General features: G+C 44.3%; 1 protein-coding gene across 1 annotated transcript; it reads right to left on the bottom strand.

Annotated features, from left to right (window-relative positions):
• Positions 1–320: 320 nt before the first annotated feature.
• On the bottom strand, positions 321–21,806 carry Sccpdh (saccharopine dehydrogenase (putative)). Its single transcript, XM_032915029.1, has 12 exons — positions 21,497–21,806; positions 19,364–19,476; positions 14,243–14,323; positions 12,486–12,615; positions 11,755–11,804; positions 11,157–11,287; positions 10,280–10,397; positions 9,355–9,474; positions 9,201–9,257; positions 3,109–3,220; positions 1,656–1,737; positions 321–930 (listed from the first exon to the last, which is right to left on the bottom strand). The coding sequence occupies exons 1-12, from the start codon at positions 21,684–21,686 to the stop codon at positions 825–827; spliced, it is 1,290 nt and encodes a 429-aa protein (XP_032770920.1). The 5' UTR covers positions 21,687–21,806; the 3' UTR covers positions 321–824.
• Positions 21,807–23,321: the final 1,515 nt, after the last annotated feature.

The following is a 23,321-nucleotide window of genomic DNA, read 5'->3' as shown; positions in this document are numbered from 1 at the left end:
TACCAACTGAGTTGCACGCCAGCTTTTGAGTGTATGAATGTCATGTGATTATTACAAGAGGAAAAGCTCGTCTCCTTATTTTAGCATGTCCATGCCAAACATGCCTGAAATGGAAAAAAGCAAATTTGATAAATTCTGCTGAGGAGTCGAAAACCAATACAAAGCTAAAAGCCATTTGCTTAAGACTAACTAGTCACAGTTACAAGGCCAGGGTCAGAAGGTTACACCAGCTCAACTACTGGGGATAAAACTGTCAGGCCACTTTAGTGCCAAAGTACAAAAGTAGGAATACAAGTCCAAACGGAAAAGGGGGAAAAGAGTCACTCAATTAACAACCCTTTATTATTCAACTGAGATAAACAATGCAAAATCAGTCCATGTGTTGATGGAAGAGAAAGCAGACTGAAGTAGAAAACGCAGTTTCTCTTAGCAAACGCTCACATGCTATGCAGAGGAACTTGTAGGAGGGTGAGATCCCACACCACCACGGCAGGGAAGGCAGTGGCTGCCGCCACAGCCTAACAGCGGTCAGGCTCCGTCACTAAGGCGAGCTGTGAGCCACATAACAGGGGCCCTCTTCACCGTCTGACCTTCAGTTCACTCGTCAATACAAAGGTAAGGAGATGTTAGTTCTCTCACAGGCAATAAAACCATAAAAACAGCTGAGATATGGAGTTTAGATAAGATAATATAATTTCCTGCTTTTAATGTACAGATATTTTATACTTGAGAGTCCACGTACAGTCAGACAAGCATATGAAGGATTTCACATATCAAATACAGACGCATTTGTGCATTTTATGATTAGATTAGTCTTCAAATGTTTACACTTCAGAGCTGCTAATGACACTGAATTGAATGCCATGCTGGTTGAGTCTGTCGATCAACTTTGTTCTGGAGAAAGCTGCTCCAGGAGTGAAGACACCGCCCCTGTAAAACATCGGAGAGAGAATGCAGTGCTCGCAGCTCTTCTCTGGCCCTCTCTGGAGGACTAGCAGTGGAGCCACAGCACAGCTCCTGAGAACCAAGCCTTCACTGCCACAGCTACTTCCTGCCCAACTCCCAACACCAGGCAAATGAGCTCACAGCTCATACTCCTGAGTCTTCACACTCGAGGCTTAAATAAAAATATGCACTGGATTCACTCAGCCACTTAAAGTTGAGGAAAATAAGTTTCTGTAACTATAATAGCCAATATTTACAAAAATGCTAAATGATTAGGACTTGAAATTTTAAATTAGGTTTTACTACACACAACTTTTATAATTTGCCTTTCATCCACAGGCTTCTGCATATTGCTGAGCTTGGCTTAGTTCTATCAGGACCAGCTAATGCTGAGTAAGAGAACACAGTCCATAACCACTGAGCACCACTGCCTGCTAAGCCGGGCTCTGCCAACGAGGTGTGTGTACATTCAGCATGATCAGATGACACTCTAACAACAAGGGCCCCTTCCTGAGGCTTACACGGTTCTCATTCACCTTCACAGTGATTCCAAAGGCAGATAGGAACTGTCCTTGACACTGCTTTAACCTACACTTTTAGTTAGGAACAAAAAAACTTGTTATAGACCCAAGACTGAAAATGAACTCAAAATCAGCTAAAATGTCACACAGTTAAAAAGACACCTGTCATTAGAGGAAAGCCAAACCTACCCTTTTGGAAGGTCAGAGGCATCATTCAGGAAAGTCACAGCAGCCTGAACCATGGCTATGGGAGTAGCCACGTAGCCAGCCTCTGCAGAAAGGGTTGGGCAAAGAAAAGTGTTCATGAAGTAGACATCACCCCAAACCAATAATGAATTTCATGTCTAGCACTGAATATACAGAAATTCAATAAATACTTTGGTCACTTAAAAACAAAGAAAATATTTGACATTTATATAGTTCAGGTAGAATATTCTTCACCCAAACTGCTTGGAATATGTGTGTTTTAGGTTTCGTTTTGTTCATATATTGGAATACACATGCACACACGTGTACAAACACACATACTGAAATTATTACCCTGATTTGTTTTTATGAGACAGGCAGCCTGGAACTACAGAGGTCCGCCTGCCTCTGCCTCCCAAATGCTGAGACTGGAGAGAGTCTTACAAAATGTTTTGAGCACACCTGCAATATGACATGAGGTCAGGGGCAGACTCTCCACTTGTGTAATCGCTGGTATTCAAACGGTCTGATTTTGGAGGGTTTCATTTTTGGATGTTCAGATCACAGACTCCACTGGTGTTTATGGGTAAGAACGGTCAGTGCTGAGTGCTCTAAGCACGAATTCTCTCAGTGACACCATCCCATCTGCACTTCATAGAGGTTGCCTCACCTTGTCTGATCTCATGAAGGGAAGCCTTGGCTGAGTCAGCCACCCCCAGGCAGTGCTAACACTGTTTTTTAACAACTGCTGATGCTGGGAACTCTTATCTCGGCTTCTGTTAGTCTAAATTGATTCACATACTTAACAAAACGACTCTCAGTATATTAAAGAAAACAACCAATTGTGCCCAGTAACTTAGGTCTGTAAGCACCGAGGCACTGGCAGGTCCATTACTGTCAACTGAAGCACAGTCAAACCATAGTTAAAAGCCAGACTGTCATTTGAGAAGGAAGTGTGATGCAAAAAAGCCTGTCATCTGGCTTGATCAGTCCTCATCAGAGACTGTGGTAATAACTCCTCACCACTGGCTCATGTGAGGGCTTGTCTCTGCACAGCACTCTCAAAGGTTTTCAGTCTTTTGGGCAAAGTTATTATGATTCTTTATAAAATACGTGTGAATCTATATATTCCACAAAGTTGGAAACTTTGGACCACAGATTTGACTCAGAATTTAGTTAAGTAAGAGACTGAAGCAGGTAAAAATATCAGGGGTTGGGGATTTAGCTCAGTGGTAGAGTGCTTGCCTAGCAAGCACAAGGCCCTGGGTTTGGTCCCCAGCTCCGGAAAAAAAAAAAGAAGAAAAAAAAATATCAGCTAACCTTCTTTCTTAATAATAATTAAAACTTGCCATTCTCAAACTTGAATTATTGAGTTATCGTGAAAAAGAAGGCTAGGTGCATTAACAACGTTGGCTGGTGTAAAGCCTGAAACATCCTTAAGTCATTTACAAAATACCTGGTCCCTTCACTTGAGTACAGATTCTGATATTTGGTTTGTTCTTTTCAGCACTAACGCCATGGCTGTATCCTTGACCAAAGAATGTCATTGTGAATGATGACTCATCCATCTGTAGGAGAGAAAGCAATGGGTGTGCTTAATAATGTCATTTCTACCTCAAACACAGCAGATGCTGCTGTCCTGTTTCACACGAGACATCCCCCCTTAAAATCTGCTTTAATGGGTCTCAGAATCCGTGACAGATTTCCACTCACTGTTTCTATTACAAAGCACTGATTTTTCTTGGCAGTGCTGGTGCACTCATTTATCCCTGTACACGGGAGGCAGAGGCAGGAGATCTCCGAGTTCAAGCCCAGCCTAGTCTCCAGAGTGAGTTTCACGACAGCCAGGGCTACACAAGAAACCTTGTCTTGAAAAACAAAACAAGCAAGCAAACGTACTGACTTTGACACACTTTAAACTGCCACACACAAACCTCTCCTTCTTCTGAAGGATTTAGGCTGTGTTGTATCATAACCAGTCTTTAATATGAAACTTAAAGGGCCGACTGAGGCAACAGTCTTGACTCTGCTTGTCCACTGCTGATTGAGTCTTGGGTGGCAGGTGGTAACCTTCTGAATTTTCTGGGCAGACTTGGTGACTTTGCCAGCTCAGCAGATGCCTTCTCCACCACTTTGATGACATCGAGCACAACTGTCTGTCTTGTGTCACAAAAGCAAAATGACCCAAAGGAGGATACTCAAGAGAAGCTCTCAACATACATGGTTTATCTGAGACACATATTTTTAATAAAAAAGATCAATATATTACCTGCTGTATCTATTATCTTGTAACATGGGGCAGAAATGACTTCTCTGAACAACAACTCTACTGACTGGAGCGATGTCAGGAAGGGAAAGGTGGTAAGAACAGGGTAAGATGAAGATGAGGGCTACAGTCAGCCTAGAGGCTGAGCGCCTGCTGCTCTTCCCATCCCTGGGATCCCAGCTCCAGGGGATCCGAGGCCTCTTCCAGCCTCTGCGGGCACTGCACTCATGTGTGTACCCACATAAACAATTAAAAGAACATTTTCTTAAAAGTGACCCTACACTGTGACTTAGAGAATGGCAAGACCACTTATACAGGCAAGAACACCAGTCCTGGTGTTCTCGGAAGGAGTGCAGAGCACCACTACGTGCTTTAGAAATCTACCTGACAGGACACATCGTAAACACAGCTGCACTGGTGAAAGATGTAAAGTCAGCTCAAACGCCACATTCTGAAGGCCTTCAGAATGCTAACACGGGCTAACATACTGAACTATGAACAGAGAGACAAAGAATTTAACCGAGATTAACAATCTTTTACTAAGTATAACTAAGGGTCAAGAGAATACGTTAGGCCCGGAGATGTGCGGATGATAGGTTCTTGCCTTCTTACAATACACTGACAAGAAAATATATGAACAGACTTAACAACAGAAGACATGGACTAGCAGATAAAGGGAGAGTTCAGAAGGTAGCACATCAAATCTCTGGGGCAAAGGGCAGGATTTTTAAATGTATACATGTCTTTTAAAAAAACTTATTTAGCTGGGTATTGGTGACTCACACCTTTAATCCCAGCACTCAAGCACAGCAGGTGGATTTCTGAGTTTGAGAACAGCTTGGCCTACAGAATGAGTTCTAGGACAGCCAGGGCCATAGAGAAACCCTAGCTGGAAAAAAAAGAAAAAGACATTTTTATTTTATAAGCATTTGCCTACATGTACATGTATGCACACACACACACACGCACACACGCATGCACACGCACACACACGTTCACATACATGCCTGATTCCTATAGAGGTCAAAAGGTGGCATCAGATCCCCTGGAACTAGACTTACAGATCACTGTGAGGCACTATGTGGATGATGGACCATCAACCCAGGCAGGTCTCCTGCAAACATAGCAGCGTTAACTGTAAGCCATCTCTCCAGTCTCCTATGTTATTTTTATTTGAGACAGACAGGGTTTCTCTTATGTTGTCCAAGGTAGACTTGAACTCATGCTACCCCAGCCCTCCACTGATTGAAGAGCTTTGTGTGGAACCATTAGGGAAAGCCATTTCTCTGGCCTGGATGGAGATCTAATATCCTAAGCTACCCAAAGCAGGGTTAACCCAGTTGGACCTGTCAACTGCCTGCCAAGGGACATCTCAGGAAGGTGAGTTCACCTCAGCATGCTTTTCTTCCCAGAATCCTCTTAGTATAGCTGATTACACTGCACCTGTGCAGTTTCCATCAAATCTGCCCACTTCAGTGAATTACTCAGAAAAGTTTAGAACACCTCCCTTACCCCTTACCCCTAGCCCCACCAACCTCAGCTTCTCTCTCTCAAAGAAGGCTTTCCCTAGAATTTTGGGCCTTATTCTTTCTCTAAAACTCTTCTCACCGTGTGGCTGACCTCCATGCCAACCTAACTAAAACAGCATGGCTCTTTTCTACTCTATCTTCCCACTCTTAGCTCCCTCCTCAGGGCATCTATTTACAGCTTGCAGCCCTGGAGTTTTTCTTTTAAACTCTTATAAAATACGTCTAGAGAGACTGCAACACAAGACAAGGGGGCAATCAAAAGATGGGAAAGACCAGTGCCTCCCTCAGCCACATCACAGAGGCTTTCTTCTTTCAGTGGGTGGGAATCCAAAGACCCACAATAGGACAGTGGGCAGAGTGAGACACTGGAGTACTCAGTCCTAAACTGAACGGCTCCCTAAAGGCCTTCCCTCAGGGTTCAGGGGCCGATGTGGAAGAAGAGGTGGAAAGACTATAGAAGCCAGTGGGGCGGATTATTCCCAGGAAACATTGTCTCATACTCATAGGAACTCAGAGACTGTGACAGAACACACAAGACTCGTACAGGTTTAAACTAGACAAAGAGACAGCCCTGAGACGGGAAGTGGACAGTGTCCAACCTTAACTAGGAAGTTACTTGATACTGATGCATCCTGGGGAAGGGACACCAGTCTTCTACAATGGTGTGTCATTGTGCATATCAACCACACTCCGAGGCAGTCCCAGGAGACACTGGTTAGCACAAGACAGACTCCATTTTGTGTACCAGGGTTCTGGGGAGTGGGGATGTTTATTTTGCTTGATAATTTTTTGTCCTGTTGGCTTTTTTGGGTTTTTTGTTTTTGTTTTTTCTTGAGAAAGTACAAGAGAAAAAACAAAGTTGAGTGAAAGGGGAGGTAGAGAGGATCTGGGAGTTGGAAGAGAAGAAATAATATGATTAAAGTATATTATATGAGTTTTAAAAATTCATCCTTGAGCTTTCTTCTGAGTCCATCCTCAAATATTTTCATTAGTGAAACTAGGAACCCCAGGAGGGAGGGCTCCTGCTCCCCCAGGAACAGACAGTGACTTTCTAGGACTTCCCAAACACCTCAGCAACAAGTGTGCACTGCTGTGCCTGGAACGCACAACCCTCACAGGACTCCAAGCCTGGCCACCTGAGCTCAGTCCCTGGGAGTCACACGGTAGAAGGAAAGAACCAATCTGCCAAGCTGTCCTCTGACCTCCCATACATGCTGTGGCATGTGTACACACATGCACACATGCACATATGTGCACACTTACACACAGACACACACATATACAAATAAATGTAATAAAAAGTAGATGGGGTTCCAGAAAAAAAGAACACACTAAAGGCAGGAGGAACACAGTAGGATGGTGTAATTGGAAAATATAATTCCAGAGGTGTAGACAAAGTCACACACAGGGCACACTTGCCCTTTCCCCACTGTGTGCAGCACATGCACTAAGTGATCATAGTCTTTCAGGCTGGGCACACATCCAGCTTTGGAACTATTTTCAACACAGTCTCTTGAGTTGCTTTTCCAAGTAATCAGAGGTGAATATAAAATGACACCACCCAGAACCAGATCATGAAGGGCCAGGGTGCCTCAAATCTCTGGCAGGAATTCATGCCAGCACCATTCTATAGTTGCACACACACCAGCTCCACTCTATAGCTGCCCCCCACACACAGCCCTGTTCTACTGTTGCGCGCGCACATACACACACACACACACAGCCCCGTTCTACAGTTGCACACACACACCAGCCAGACCTGAGCAGGAGCTTTCTGCCTCCACAGCAGTGGCCTAAACCAGGCCGTGCTCTGCACCACTGAGGATCCTCTGAAAACCCCAACGCTCAGGCTGGACTTCTTGGTTACCGTTTGGGACTCTCTCTACAAGTTGAGAACTGCTCTGTATTTCTGGGTCCCTTTCCAGATCTACTGATCAGAATGTGGGTTAGGCCAAGACTACTAGAAAAAAACAGGCTCAGACATGATTCTAATTCATAGAATCTCTGCAAAGATCCTGGCCAAAAGCAGTGAGTCAGAAGTGTTTAAACAAGGCAATTACCAAGGGCAAATGTTTGTGTGTGTTAGATCTCATGGACAGCAGTCAGAACATGGATTAAAAGCATTACGAAATGTTTGGTCCAAAGATAAAGGCCTGCGATAGCAAGTAATCAAAGAGGCAATATGGAACAGGAGATATCTTCACATTGTCATCTGATAAGAGACACCTATCTAGAAAATACAGACACCTTCTATCCAAATGAACATGGACAAGGAGGAAACAGACATTTCCAAAGAAGATGCACGAAATGCTCAATTTCAGGAACCGCCAGGGAAATGTAAAACAAAATTGGCAGTGACTGCTCACCCCTTAGACGGCTGCTGTAAGAAGGAATAAAGTACGGGAGCCGGTGGGGTCTGGCGGTGGCTCAGAGGGAAGAGCACTGAGCTCCTGCAGAGGACCTGCGGCCATTCCTGGCCCCTAACTAACAACCGCCTCCTGCAGAGGACCTGCGGCCATTCCTGGCCCCCTAACTAACAACCTCCTGCAGAGGGCCTGCGGCCATTCCTGGCCCCCTAACTAACAACCTCCTGCAGCTCCAGCTCCAGGACACACATGTGTGATACTGAAGCACAGTGTGTGTGTGTGTGTGTGTGTGTGTGTGTGTGTGTGTGTGTGTGTGTGTGTGTGTGTGTGTGTGTGTGTGACTGACATGGTGCAGTTTTATCAAACAGCAGCTTGCCAAAAAATTAAAAACAGAATTAATATGTAACCCACGCACTCTACTTGAGTACATAGCTAAACTACATCTAGAGCAGAGTTTTTCACAGATCTTTGCACATCCGTGTTCACAGCAGCAAGTTGATAAAAGATAACCCATTCCCACACAAAGATGAATAAAGTGGCGTATACACTCAGCGATTAATCATTTATTCGTAAAAGGAAAAGCAATTCTAACACGTTATCCCTGGATGGACCTTGAGGACATGTGGCTAGGAGAAGCAGGCCAGGCCTGGAAGGACAAATACTTTATCATTCCGTTTATACGAGATGCCTAGGGATGGCAGGTAAACCAGCAGTTCCTGGGGGTGGGGGCGGTGCTGGAGGAACCAGAAGACGAGTGTGGCTATTCAATGAGTGTGCTGCAGTTTTAAAGATAAAAAGGATTCTGGAGGGGTTGGGGATTTAGCTCAGTGGTAGAGCGCTTGCCTAGCAAGCGCAAGGCCCTGGGTTCGGTCCTCAGCTCTGGGAAAAAAAAAAAAAAAAAAAAAAGAATTCTGGAGATAGTATGGAGGTTGCACAAAATACAAATGTACTTAATGCCATTTGATAATTAGAAATAATAAATTTTTTTGTATTTTACAATTAGATGAAAAAAAGAGAGAGAGACTGGCTCAGAACCCAGGCACGTGTGAAACATTTAGAGAAAACCTGTAGCAGTGGCTGGTCTTGGTTAGAGAATGACAGTGCCGTCAGGTAAGATAGAAAACTCAGGAAGAGAGCGTCAGGAGAACGGCCTCCAGATCCCAGCACACTGACCTCCAGTGCCCACAGGAAGAGGAAGTGCTATGGGAGGACAGGTCACTCTGGACTTGTGTGCCGGTTCAGAGCTCTGCTGGGAATGAGTAACTGGTCCTTGGGATCAGCAGGACAGACCAGGAAAACCTAAGGGACAGTTAGCTCAGAGGCTCCCTACAGTCAAAAGCCTAGTATGTTAGAGACCCTGACGTAAACAAGCAGAAACCAACATTACCTGTTTTTGTGTTGGACCTCGTTTTGAAAAATAACCAAAGGAAAAGAGCCATGGGAACTAAAAGAAAACAACAACAGAAAACAAAGTTCAAAAATATGACCAAAACTTCACAAGAACTGTTTCTAAAGATTCATTCAATCAGAAGCGTACTTACCTTTATAAGAAGTTGTCTTCCAATGCTAAACTTCACAAAGAATAAAAAGAAAAGTCCTGCAAACATCAGCTTAATCACAGAGGTGATGCCTCCCACCGTTATGTAAGCGGCATACTGAACCTAGGTGCACAAGGCAGAGGCAGAGCGTTACTCTCCTACAAAGGCTCGCTGGGCTGCACTTACCAGTCGCACGCAGCACTGAACACAGCAGTTTCCACCAAAGACTGCACTCTGTTCTGACCTATTCAGAGCTCAACACTGGCAGCCTGGGTCTTACAGGAATTGTTACAAATTGCAACTACTTGCTCACTTAAACACCAAAGTCACAAAATCTACAATTTTTCTGAGTCTAATAATAATGCCATTTCTCCCCCTATTCTAAGAGAAAATATATTTCACCATTTCTTTCTTTCTTCCCTTTGAGGCAGGGTTTCATTCTATAACCTAGGTTACTGGTCTTAAGCTCACTACACAGTCCAGACAGGCCCTGGACTTAGCATATAGCCCAGGGTGGCCTTGAACTTACAGTAATTTTCCTGCCTCAGCCTCCTGAATGCTGAGGTTATAGGCATGAGCCACTCCATCTAGTTCACTCTCCACCTTTTAACCTGAGATAGTTTCCTCTTAGACTCTCAGTGTGAGCAACTATTCACCAAAAGGAGTGTGCTGGTATTCCAGAGACAGCAAGGAGACCCAGGGGTAGGGGCCAAATCATCTCAGCAGAGACAGACGGCTGGGTGCTGTTTGCTGATCCTGCAGCAGGCCAGGCTGGAATCACACACAAGGCTAGTACCATGCCCATGACCTACTATTTTACACTTTATTTACAAACATGACTGTCACAACTTTAAGATAATAAACATACTGAGGTACTAAAACAAACTGGCCGGCTTACACTTTATTAAGAAATGTCATAGTTACTTACTGGTGAGTCCTCTAAATTTTCATGCAAGTAACGCTGAGTCCTTTTCACAACCGACATATCAGATCCCAAAAAAGGAATGGAATACGAGTTCAGCTCTCTGCAATAGCTAATTGGCCACCTGCAAGACAGAGCCATGAAAATGTTGCATTTCTTCTAATTATTACAATGATCACGATGTTGGCTAGTAAACTTCCAAATTAAAAAATTCAGAAGCCTTTCTCGAGTGACTAGTAAGGAGGCAGAGTATGCCTTTGTTTCAATGTGTTTCTAGTAGTTCTTCCTGTATTTTCCATACCCACACCCAAAGGAAGCTTTGTTAGTCTCCACACTACTGACACACACATGCAGTGTTTGATCCCCTCACCTTTTCTAGATAGTGACTTAATTAAAAACCACTTGACAGCCACCTCCTATGCTATCCAGTTCTTACACACAAGGGTTATTCATGTCGATTACATTAAACGATCATCTTTTCCTTCTGAGGTTTGCAGGTTTCTCTGCGCAGCTCTGCCTGTCTTGGAACTTGCTCTGTGACCAGACTGGCCTCAGCCTCAGAGATCCACCTGCCACTGCCTCCAGAGGACTTTAAGGCATGAGCCACCACTACCTCATCTAAGATGCAGTTTTACCACGAAAAACTGAGCTGAAAATTTTAATAGTGATGGCGAGATATCATAAAATTCATTTTTAGAAATATTATATATGTGAGTATATAAAGTATTTAAACAGTATAACATGCTAATTACATTTTAACTTTGGAAATAATTCTGAACTTATCAAGAGGCTTCAAGCTTTTCTTAATGGCACATTAACAGCCAACCAACAGCAGAGCGACACACAGACTAGAAACAGTAGACTAGGTTTAAAACTAATATACCTTCTTTTCAACTTCGAGCCAATAACTGGGACAGGTTTCAGATTTGATACACTCCGCAGTTTTCTTAAACAGCCCTTATCGCCAAAACCATAAATTGCTGACTTCCAGGTTCCGTCATGAATACACAACCCCTAAGAAAATATGTCACAAGTTAAACATGTCTTATGGGTAATTACTGAAAGATAAGCCCAGTAACTCACAGCCATTATATTTCACCTCCATTTGTGCAAGACATAATCCTGTAATTAATAATCGTGAGGTGAATTTTCATGGCCAACCAGGCAGCAGTAACACTCATTGGCTTGATTACATTCACCATTTACCCACTGCAAGCTTTCTCCTTCCCCTACTATTCATGCTGACTGGCACTAATGTAACAGTTCTCTGGACCCTTTACTACACATAAGTGTCCTAGAAGTGGGACCACAGTAGTTCACTGTAATATAAACAGAGTAACTCACTATCTTAACCTTCTAAACTTAAACACAGCGACTCTCACACAAAGCATATAAAATTTAGTCTAAATCTTGCTCAAGAGCATGCATCATTCCAAAATATTTTTAATATTTTTAGCTTGAAAAGTAAACAGGAAACTGACCTCAGGTCCCGAATTTATAGTCAGAAAGCTTTCTACAGCAGTTAAAGTGCCTAAAGAAAGAAGAGAATGTTAAAGAACATCAAATGAAACCTAAGTCATCTGACTGGGACAAGTAATCAAACCACGTCAATTCAGATGAGGGCATTTTTATTAAGCTTACAGTTGAAGAAATTTCTGAAAATCTTCACAGACAACATTTTATTAAGTTTTTATCCATACAGCAAGACACAGTGAAGGCCAGGTGAACTCTCAAAGAAGAGTTTAACATAAATAACCAGTAGTGTTGACAAAGTCTCCTGTGGTATTTAAATTATCGGTGCTAAGAATCTTCTCCAGTAAGACAACAGTTTAACCTAACTCATCCTGGAGGCTCATCACAGCACTCAACAGGAACGATTCTGCCTTAACACAATCACCTTCAAGGACTTTTCAGTAAACTGAAATTTACTGCAAATGTTCAGGAAAAATCCTCAGCACTCCTTGTGGTGGCTTAAATGTGGGCTGGGAACGTGGCTCAGTGATAGAGCTCTTGTGCATGTGCGAGGCCCTAAATTCAATTCCCAGCACCACAAAAACAACAAACAACAACAACAAACAACTCGAAGCATAACAACATATAGCACGGCGAGGGATGCAGCTCAAGGTAGCAAAAGTGCTGGCCTCGTCATGATGGTGACAAACACGCAGCTCTTCTGCTGTGAGATTTGGGTCCCGTATGGACCAGTCCTTACCGTTCATCTGGTTTCGGGTGTATAGCACTCCTAGATCTGCTGGGATGGAGTCAAAGCCACTGCTTCCAATGATATAAACCCCCTTCTCTGCAGCTTTCTCATGATACTTTACATGCATTAGTTCCAGAAACTAAAAATCCAGGACAAAAATGTAAATCATTTATAGAAACATCTAGACCAATATTAAAAGATTTATCTTAACGACAAAGCCATTAAACTGGAAATGCCAACCAACGTAGCTCTTCAACACAGTATTAGCTCAGATAGTTTTCAGTTGTTTGACAAACCCCAACCCCAAATCACAATGTGACAGAAAGCACAGTGTAAATTAAGTCTGTGTGAGGGTGTGAGTTATATACAGTTGTGAGCTGCCTTGTGATTGCTGGAAATTAAACCTGGGTCCTCCGGAAGAGCAGCCAGTGCTCTTAACCACTGAGCCACCTCTCCAGCCTCCAGATATGTTTTTAAAGAGTTATATAAGGGGTTTAGCATAGTGTTCCAGATATGTTTTTAAAGAGTTATATAAGGGGTTTAGCATAGTGTTTGGCAAACATGCCAAGTATTAAATAAGTATGACCATTTAAAATTTTTACTATATAATATATGCATTATTTGCTGGAGAGTACTGAGAATTGATCCCAGGGTCTCACACATATTAAGTACATGGGCTACTGCCTAAGCCCTCTCATTTAATGCTTTTAAGTTGAGAGGAACTTTTTTCCTTTTTTTTTTTTTCCTGAAGAAAAGCTTCATTATGTAGCCCTGGATGGCCTCGAACTCAGTATGTAGACTAGGCTGGTCTTGTACTAACAGAGGTCCTGCTTTCCTTTTTTGTTGTTATTTTGAATCAGGGTCTCTTGAAGCCCATGTTAGGCTTGAATAGGGTATCCTTGAACATCTTACCCTCCTACCTCCCCATCCAGAGTTCTAGGAACATAGGCATGTACCATCCTGCCCTGTTTATGCCGTACTGTGAATGGAGCCCAAGATCTGGGAATGTGTGCTGGTTAGAATAAGCTTGTCCCGTGGGAGTGGCACTTTTTGTGGTAGGTGTGGCCTTGTTGGAGGAAGTGTGTCACCTTGGGAGTCAGCTCTGTAGTCCTATGTGCAGGCTCTGCCCAGTGCAGAAGGGAGCTTCCTGTTAGCTGCCCGTGGATCAAAGTGTAGAACACTCAGCTCCTTCTGGAGCACCACGTTTATCTGTATGCTGCCATGATTCCCACCATGATAGTAATGGACTGAACCTCTGAACTTGTAAGCCAGCCTCAGTTAAATGTTGTCCTTTATAAAAGTTACCTTGGTCATGGTGTCTCTTCACAGGAATAGAAACCCTAAGACAGTATGCTAGTCAAACATTCTACCAAGCAAGCTACATCCCCAGCCCAAGTTGAGGGGACTTTATATTTATTTTTCTGTAATGTTGTAACAGTACCTAGTTTTAAAAAGGGAGCTTATAATGAAAAGTTAAGAGATACAGTCTGAGAATCACCCACAACATACTGCTTTAATAATTCAGTAACTATAAAAACCATCACCTCCACACACAAAGGAAACAACAATAGAACATTTCAAGAAAACTAAAGCTAAGATCTTACCAGTGCTCTCTCAAGCTAGGAATAGAATACCATGAAAACACCATCTCTAAATACTAGAACGCTATCGGCTTCAAAGTGTCTACAGAATGGTACTAGATACACTTGCACTTCACAGAAAACTCATTTATGAGCAATTTGTTTTCTCCTTATTGGTTTACATACCTGAGGTTCCCCACAGATGTCAATGCAACTTGTTCCATTTTCAATACATGCTTTTACTACAGGTTCTCCATAAAATCGATACTAGGGAAATAAAGAAAACCAATGTGTTTTTACTTCACAAACTCAACTCAATCAAAGACCATTTCATAGCTGGGAAAATGGCTCAGGGGGTAAGTGCCTGCCAAACATGCGTCAGGACTTGCGTTCAGATCCCTAGAACCCATGGAAAGAGCCTGACATGGAATTGCATGTAATTCATAACACATGTGTGTAATCCCGGTGCTCCTACGGTGAAATGAAAGGTGACAGGCCAATGTCTGAGATCATGAACCAGCTACCCTGGTGTATGCAGGGGCAAGAAAGAGACCCTGTTTCAAACAAGGTCTGATCCCAAGGTTGTTCTCTGGCCATATGTACCATAGTACATGTACACGTACACACACACATACACACACAGGACTTCACAAGCAAAACGTCACTTTACTCTTGGAAGGACAATCTTTTTTTGTTTTGTTTTTTGTTTGTTTGTTTTGGAAAGACAATCTTAAGTTATCAAAAAGCCAGACTGTGGGCTGGTAAGATAGTTTAGCAGTTAAAAGCACCAACTGTCAATCTTAAGAACCTGAGTTCAATCCTAGTGACCCACATGGTGGGACAGAATTGGTTCCTTAAATTGTTCTCTAACCTGCATATGCAGAGAGAACAGAGTTAACATAGAACAAACTGGGAAGACAAGGCAACGGTACTGTGCAGCCTCTCACTGTACTGTGCAGCCTCTCACTGTACTGTGTGGCCTCTCACTGTCCTGTGCGGCCTCTCACTGTATGTGAAGGCTATTTAGCCAGACATGCACATGCTGATCTCTAACTACAACAAATGTGAGGTTTACTGAAGAGCTAATTCACTTGAATTAGATGCAAAAGAAAAAATAAAAGCAAAATAATATGCAGATAAAAGAAAAGAGAGCTTTTAGCTACCGCTTGCTGAGCCAGAAGTAGTAAGAAATGAGTCTATAAAGAAATACAGAGTCTAGAGGAAGAAGGACAAGGAGTGTCAGGTTAGCAGTTTGAATTGAAAGGTTTTAAACTAGACGCACACACGCACACGCACACGCACACACACGAGGGGAGAGAGAAAGAAAGAGATCAACCTGGGAGCACTCCCTTCCCCAGGCTGCTCAGATGATAACCTGTGAGCAGGGCCAGTGGTGTAGGTGCACAGCACTTATATTTATTATCCTTCTATGACATCTCTCTACAAACTTCGAGTTTGAAAGCTCAAGTGTTCTTTCAACCCACCTCCCCTGTAAGTCAGCAAGTTTTGCCAAATCTGTCTCCTAAAATTTGTCAAGTCCATGTTATATTACCCTTCACCTAACTTTCTACACAAACTCCCCATCACTTCACAGTAACCAATCTAGCCTAATTTCTAAAGAAATATTCAACTAGTGTTTTAAATAAGAGTCGAATCCAGCCCCTCCCTCTGCCCACCACCACTTACAGTAGTTGTCCATTCAGACTCTACCAGCTCTCCAGTGCCTACATCAGACAGTCTGGACTCTGAAGTCCAAATGTATCACCTTGCAGTTCTTGAGCATCGTGTCATGCCACAGCCCTTAACCCTCATGTTCCTGCAGCCCTAACGATGTAATGTCACACCCAGGGGTGTCTGCTGCTACCACCTAGATCAACCTCCTCCTGCCCTGCTTCTGAAGGGCTGGCTCCCAACACCTACAGCCCGCATCAGAGCTGGTGACACAGCTCTTCGGCTTTCCCCACAAACCCCCAAATACTAAGAGGCCACCACTTAAAAGGAGAGCAGTTCCTTAAAGAAAGTGCACATTTTCCTTTTTGCCCCAACACATCTTGCTCTGTTTTGTCACACACAGTCACTTATCCACTGGGTAATCTGAGAAATGCCCCACTAACGTATCCCTATGTTGTTACGCTGTGAAGAATTCCCTCTCTTGCGACTGGAGAGATGGTTGAGTGGTTATAACACTTGCTGTGCTTTCCGAGGATTTAGTTCAGCCCCAGTACCCACACCAGGCAGCTTTCTGACACCTTCTTCCAGTCTCTACAAGACACTGCACAGAGATGGACGCATACACATACACATACACATAAATAAAATTATAAAGATCTCTTTTGTTAGATCCTGAGCTTGTACAAGGTGATCAGAGACTCAAGGGTAATAATCTTTGCTCTCGAATCAGTTCTCCACGCTCTGTGTCTAAGCCAGGGGCTCACAGGTGGGCACCTCCACCAAGGGAATACACACTGAGTCACTCAGTGACAGTAAATACGAGAACTTTTATTCATACCAATCCTGGGTATAAAAGATTATTAATCCTTGAAATGTAGATTAACTTCTTGGGCATCAAATGGTCAAGTACCAAGTACAGTATACAAGTAGTATTCTTAGTGAGTGGCACAGGAGAGTTCCAGAACACAAAGGGGCCGCAATGACAGCGTTCTTCCCTGAGCTATAGTTCCCCACTGCCTAATGCTTCTTTACACACGTCTAACAGTCTGAGGCTTGAGCTCTGCAGCCTGGGGCACTGAGGGGCAGAAACTAAGATCTAACACTGGAGATGGGTGAGACCAACAGGGAGAAAACCAAGGGAGAATCCTAAGATGACAGAGTTCCAGGACAGCCTCGGGTTATCAAATTTTTAATCTCTCAAAAATTAAAGAAAATGATTAAGAAAGGGAAGAAAATTCCAGCTCAAATGTGGAGAGGTGGCTTAAGATGAGGACTGAGTTGGGTGCTTCTGGCAGGATGGGCTTGAAAGGGCGTTTCCTTGGAACAGGGAGGGAAGCCTGGAGAGAACTGGATATGGTAATGGTGCCAGAGGTAACAGGAACACTTCCAAGGAGTCTGCTTGGGTTACAAGGGTTTATAAAATCATAGGAGTGCTTAGAAACACAGGTGCCATAATTGCTTAAGTGCTGACAGAAAAACCCAGCAGGGGCCTCACCACCCCTGAGAAAATAATAAATGATGTGTCATGGTACCCCTCTGTGTATGTGGAACTCTCCCAGGCTACTTCGATCTGATGTCCTCCTCTGGCCTGTGTGCTCACACACACATACACACACACCATCATCATCATCATATTAAAAAGAATCTAATAAAAATGAAAAGTTAATGCATGATTCAATAAAGATAAGAAAATATATAATTATAGACATAAAGCCTTCAAATGTTGTACCCAACAGACACAGGAGCTTTTTCCTTGTGACAAGAGATGAGGGCAGAGACCAGGTGCTGCATGAAGGTAAGCAGACAGCTCTGGTAATACAAAGACAAAGGAATTCTGTCCTGGCAGTTTTTTAGTTTCACTGGAAAAGCTGGCTTATGCCTATAACCTGGTAGTCAGGAGAGACTGTGGCAGGACAGCTGTAAGGTTGAGGAAAGTCTGGGCTGCACAGCAATATACATTCAAAGATAAAAAGGGAAGGAATAAAGAAGGGGAGGGAGGGAGGGAGGGAGGGAGGGAGAGAGGGAAAGTAATCAGGTAAGAGTGAAGGAGGGATTCAGGGGGCAAAGGGGAAAAGTTGTGAAACCTCTGCTTTCGAGTTACAGGTCAAAGTTTAGAAGGGACCTTTCATACCAATATCCAATATAGGACAAGAGCTATTCTCCTTTTAAAACACTAAAATGCACTTTGAACTCAACCACTTTTTTTAAAGACATGGTCCTGTTAGCTTGAGAAAGAGGCAACTCTGGCCTCCAAAGTGCTGGACTGCAAGCATAAGCCACCATATCCAGATTACCACACCACTTTAACCACTTCTGCTGCTACTGCCTCAGCGTGCGTCTGCTGTGGGCCATCCTGTTGTTGGCTCTCAGTGTGTGTCTGCGGTGGGCTCGTTAGCTACTTTTCATTCAGAAGTTGAATAACTTACAAAGGAAATCAGATCTCCAATGACACTTGCTCACATTTAAAAGAGATCCAAATCCTAATTCCAGCCTGTAAGACTCCACATCACCAAGCTCCTGAATATTTCAACATCCCTTCTATCTCTTCCTGGCTACAGCCTCAGCCACACGACCTTCTTTCATTTTCTTCAGTCTTGCCAAGCAGTCTTATCTAGAACCTTTGTACCTACTCTCCACAGAACTGCGTTCTCCTCTCTAATCATAGTTTACTCTCTCCCTAGATTCTGATCTCTGTTCAATGTCAATTCCTTAGAAACATGTCTTGAGAGAGTATGAGAGCTGGTTGCACAAGCCTTTAATCCCAGAACTCAGGAGGCCGAGGCAGACCAATCTGAGTCCAAGGCCAGCCTGGTCTACAGAGTGAGTTCCAGGACAGGTCTACATGGAGAACGTCTGTTTGGAAGTGGGGGAGGGTGGGGGACTAGTGTGCAATACCTGTATCCAACTGTTCTGCTTCATTTATTTGACTTATTGCTCTTTAATACTGTATATTATATTTCTATATGCCCCACAAAAGTGTAAACTCCATACATAATTTTCTGTTCACATTTGTCCCACTTGCCCAGAATAATGCACTTTACAAAGGGTAAGCATTCAATAAATGAATAAATTAGTCTGCTTTTAGATTCTACCTTTTCTATCTCTTAATAATAAGAATAAAGCAAATAAGCTGGGATTATAAATGCAAACATTTAAAAATGACATTTATTTATTGTATGCAGGAGTGTGTGTATTTATGTGTGCACACATGCATGCATGCACGTACCCATGCTATGGTGCAAGTGTGCAGATCAGCGGACACCTTTAGGGGATCAGTTCTCCCCTTCCACTGTATGGGTCTTGGAGACTGAACAAAAGTTACCAGGTTGCAGGGCAAATGAATTTGCCCATTGAACCATCTTTCCAGCTCATCAAACTTTTATTTTATTTTTACATTAAAGAGGGGGCACACAGGATAGGTGGAGCCAATCAGCACATTCCTCATAAACGGAGTCTCAAAGGCTGTCACTATTTTGGAAGACTGTCATATCAATGAAGAGGCTTCCCTGTGGAGTTAAGGCCTTCAACACTGGCCTCTGGCCTCCACCCTGGTGTTCTTCTGGAACGTAAAATGCCAGCTTTTGTTAGGAATGAATGGACTGTTTGTTCTGATACAAAGAAGGGCTGATTACTTACAGGTCCTACGCAGTTGAGGACAAGTGTTGCCTTTTTAGCCATTTCATCAAGTGAGGCTGGATTACTGATATCACAGATTATTATTCCAACTTCAGATGAGAGTGTTGCTCTTCCTAAAGTTAAAAAAAAAAAGCATTTCATTCAAGTCCAAGTCAACATGAGACCTCCTAGATCACCTTTTTATAGTGATCAGTGATGGCAATTTTCATGAAGACTTTCAACCGTGAAAACTTTATAATCTGTTAACCTGCTGAGTAGATGCCTGTTCTGACTTCCTTTCCATCAAGCTATCTCCTCTACAAAAACAGCTACTAAATACCCGTATCTGACCCAATTATACAAAGTGGGAGGAGACATCACCATTCATTCAGCACCATGAGAACCAAAGAGGACTTGGAGGCCGATTCACCTTTAGTATTTTTAAAGACTTGTTATTTTTTGAATAAACTGTGTGTGTGTGCCCGTACACATGTCTGCCCTTCAGTGCGGGGCCCAAGGAGACCAGAGGTAGCAGCTCTTCCCTGAAGCTGGAGTTACAGAGGGCGGTCAGTCACCCTGTGTGGGTGCTAGGATCCTCAGTAAGCGGCGCCCGCTCTTAACTGCTCAGACATCTCTCCAGCCCTGTGAGCTCGTTTTTAAGTAGTCCAGCCTATATAAAATCATCCACACTTATAAGGAAATAACCGGAACTAACTGACCCAATAGAGCCATGCAAGTCTCCACTGACTGAGGCATATTCTGCCAAGCTGTCTAATTTGGGCAGTGTGGATGGTAGGGGATCCGGCTATAGTTGTACAACAGTGGTTCTCTACCTTCCTAATGCTGTGACCCTTTAATCCAGTTCCTTATGCTATGGTCACCCCCAACCATAAAATTATTTTCCTTGCTAATTTATAACTGTAATTTTGCTACTGTTGTCAATCATAACCTAAGTATCTGTGTTTTCCGATGGTCCTAGGGGACCCCGGTGAAACGGTCATTCAACCTTCAAGGGGTCTGCAATCCACAGGTTGAGAACCACTGCAATACTCTCACTGAGGAGGGAAAATAAAAGGAACAATGTATTTTAATAATGGCATGTTCTCCAGGAAACAGTAAGCCAATGTCCAAAACTTCTCTGTCAAGGTTCTGTGGGTTAGCAGTGGCAGCATTAAGAGCCACAGGAGAATCCAGTTTGCATGCTATTGTCTAACCACAAAACAAAAGGCTGTGCTCTCAGTCCAGACAAGGCTCTGTGTGGAACCATCAAACTGAACGGAAAGAATGAAGAACAGTATGACTTCTCCTGGGTGGGGATTTAGTTACCAAACCTCCAGGCTTATGTGGGTCTAAGACAGGTGCTTCCCCAAAGCAGAAAGGTTGGATGTGACTCCCATGTGTGCTTCACAATACTAAGGATAATAAATACTAGCACGGAAAATACTACTCACTCGATATGTTGACTATAAGCCAAAAGAATAAGTAAACGTGCAAAACTTAAAAAGAAAAAAATCCCACACTTTTATGAAGAATACAGTGACTAGAGGGTGGCGGTGCTAACGTCAGAATTAGGGAAGAGGCAAGGGAATCAGTAGATCCAGGCCAGCCCACACTGCCTCAAGCAATTACATTGAGAACTGTTCGAGGATTTCCACAAGCAAGACTACAAACTAAAAACCAAAAACGCAAAAAACAAAAATCAAGCAGCTAGAGGAGTAACTCAGAAGCAAAGTGTATATGCTTATCGCGTTCAGAAGTGCTGAGCTAATAAATCCGTATCACCAAAACACATAAATAGGTGCACTGTAATATTATTAGTACAACTCAGCTTTCTTTCTTGTCCCCAAACACAAACTACAATGGACCTCCGAGAAATCCGTCTTATTAGCCTTTCCCACCGCAAGTACCAAGAATCCTCCAAACCCATCAGAACGACAGAGATGGACTGAGGAGCTACCAAAGTTCTGGACTATGTCGACACTGGGGCTCCCCAAACTGGGAGGGAGAGAAAAACCCTTTTCGTTTTATTCTTTAATTTACAGGCGGAACAAGGCCCGGTCCTCCCGCAGGGCTCGATGCAGGCGCACGCGAGGGAGACGCCCCTCGGCGACCTGCGCCGGGCCGTGTCCGGCCCTGCCCACCCCGCCGCGTTACCCAGCTTCTGGGCAGCCTTCTCCAGCACTTGCTGCAGCTTCTCCTTGGAGCGGCCCGCCACGGCCCAGGGCAGGCGGGAGCTCTGCTCCGAGGCTATCTGCTCCCGGGCCACCTCCTCCGTCACGAACTGGCCGGTGAAGCCAGAGGCGCCGAACACCACCAGCCGGAAAGGCCTCTGCTCGGTCGCCATGACGAGTCCACTGCGAGCCGCAGCCCGGGGCGGGCTGAGTCCACCGCGCCTGCGCCTTAGGCCGCGACCCCAGTACCGGGCGCAGCAACCGCCGCTGTCTTGGCCGCCGTCGGCACGACTAGAGCGCCCAGCTCCCTTCAGTCCGCGCGCGGGCCACGCCCACAGCCACGCCCACGCCTCCTCGCGACCGAGTTGCCGCGCCGCTCCCACAGCCGGCGACCGGTGCTGCGCCGCCTGGTCGGGCTCGGGCTGCGCGTCTGCCTCGCTGGCTGACAGGAGCGGCCGGCGGCCCATGCTGCCCGCGGCCTGGCGACCCGCGCCAATCTGGCCGCCCGAGGCGTCGTATCCTCTCGGTTCCCCTGAAGGAGGACCAGGGCAGGCCGGTTATTCCCGCTTCTGGGGGGGATTGCGAAAAGACAGCCGGGGGGTCGCCCACGCTGGAGCTTGGAAGCCCCGGTGGAGGCGGAGGTGAAGCTTATTAGCCATAAGGAACGCTGGTGACCCGGCTGAGTACCCAGGACTGTCTGTCATCCAGCCTTTCTGATGGTGAATTTGCTCTGGACTTTTTTTCCTTTAAAAAAATTTTTTTTTAATTTGTTTATGTGTTTGTATGTCTGTCTGTGCACACACACGTGCCACAGGAGCCAGCGGAGAACTGGTCTAGGGTTCAAATTCAAGATGTCAGGCTCAGCAGTACGGGCTTGTGCCTACTGAGCTATTCTGGCAGCTACAGACCAAACCTATTCCTGCTAGCAGGAATACAGATAGCAAGATGTGCATGGGGGTACAGCAGCTGGGCCAGGGTATTTAAATGACCTGTATCCCCACGAAGCCACTCGTTTCGCTTCCTGGATTTTTTTTTTCTATAAATATCAATTGACTTTAATGCCCTTCTGGATTTCTTAGACCCAGCTATGGTTTTGAGGGCTGACCAAATGGCTGATTATTGTTGAGTGGTTTTGTTTGTTTCTTTGTTTCTTTGTCTTAAACTTGCTTAAAGTTTTGTTGTTGCTTTTGTTTCCAGACAGATTCTCTATGACCTCAGACTCTGGGTCCTCCTGCACCAGTCTCCAGAGTCCTGGAGTTACAAGTGTGTGAGCCCTACGCCTTCCACCCCCACCCCACTTCTTTCGTTTTGTTTTTCCAAGACAGGGTTTCTCTTTGTTAACAACTCTGGTGGCTGCCCTGGAACTCTGTTTGTAGACTAGGCTGGCCCCCAGCTCACAGAGATCCACCTGCCTCTGCTTCCTGAGTGCTGGCCCAACTTCCCCGGCTGTTTTTCAAGACATTAGTTGGTTTTCTCTCACTATCATCAAGAAATAGTTGCCGAATGGAGAGATGGCTCCGCAGTTAAGCACACTGAATGCTCTTCCAGAGAACCCAGGTTCCATTCCCAGCACCCACAAGGCAATTACATGATGCCCAGAAATTTTATAAACACACACACACACACACACACACACACACACACACACACACACACACACACACACAAAACCAAACAATAAAAAGAAAATATTTTGATAACTACGAAGAAGAAAAGGCTTGCTTAGGTTGGCAGTTTGTGTATTTCGAGTCTTTGATCAGATGTGCTTGTTGCTTTGGGTCTCCGGGCCTCTGATAGTCTTTCTGGAT

This window comes from Rattus rattus, chromosome 10, assembly GCF_011064425.1.
Source record: "Rattus rattus isolate New Zealand chromosome 10, Rrattus_CSIRO_v1, whole genome shotgun sequence".
NCBI classification, from domain to species: domain Eukaryota; kingdom Metazoa; phylum Chordata; class Mammalia; order Rodentia; family Muridae; genus Rattus; species Rattus rattus.
The sequence above is the reverse complement of the archived record's forward strand: the minus strand, read 5'-3'. Positions and strand labels throughout refer to the sequence as shown.

Bases quoted from the DNA above. Each gene is read 5' to 3' on its own strand.
- Sccpdh (XM_032915029.1), bottom strand. From the start codon at position 21,686: ATGGCGACCGAGCAGAGGCCTTTCCGGCTGGTGGTGTTCGGCGCCTCT. The intron at 9,258-9,354 runs GTAAGTACGCTT...GTTTTCTTTTAG, and splicing joins GAAGACAACTTCTTATAAAG to TTCCCATGGCTCTTTTCCTT. The intron at 931-1,655 runs GTAGGTTTGGCT...GATGTTTTACAG, and splicing joins GCCTCTGACCTTCCAAAAGG to GGGCGGTGTCTTCACTCCTG.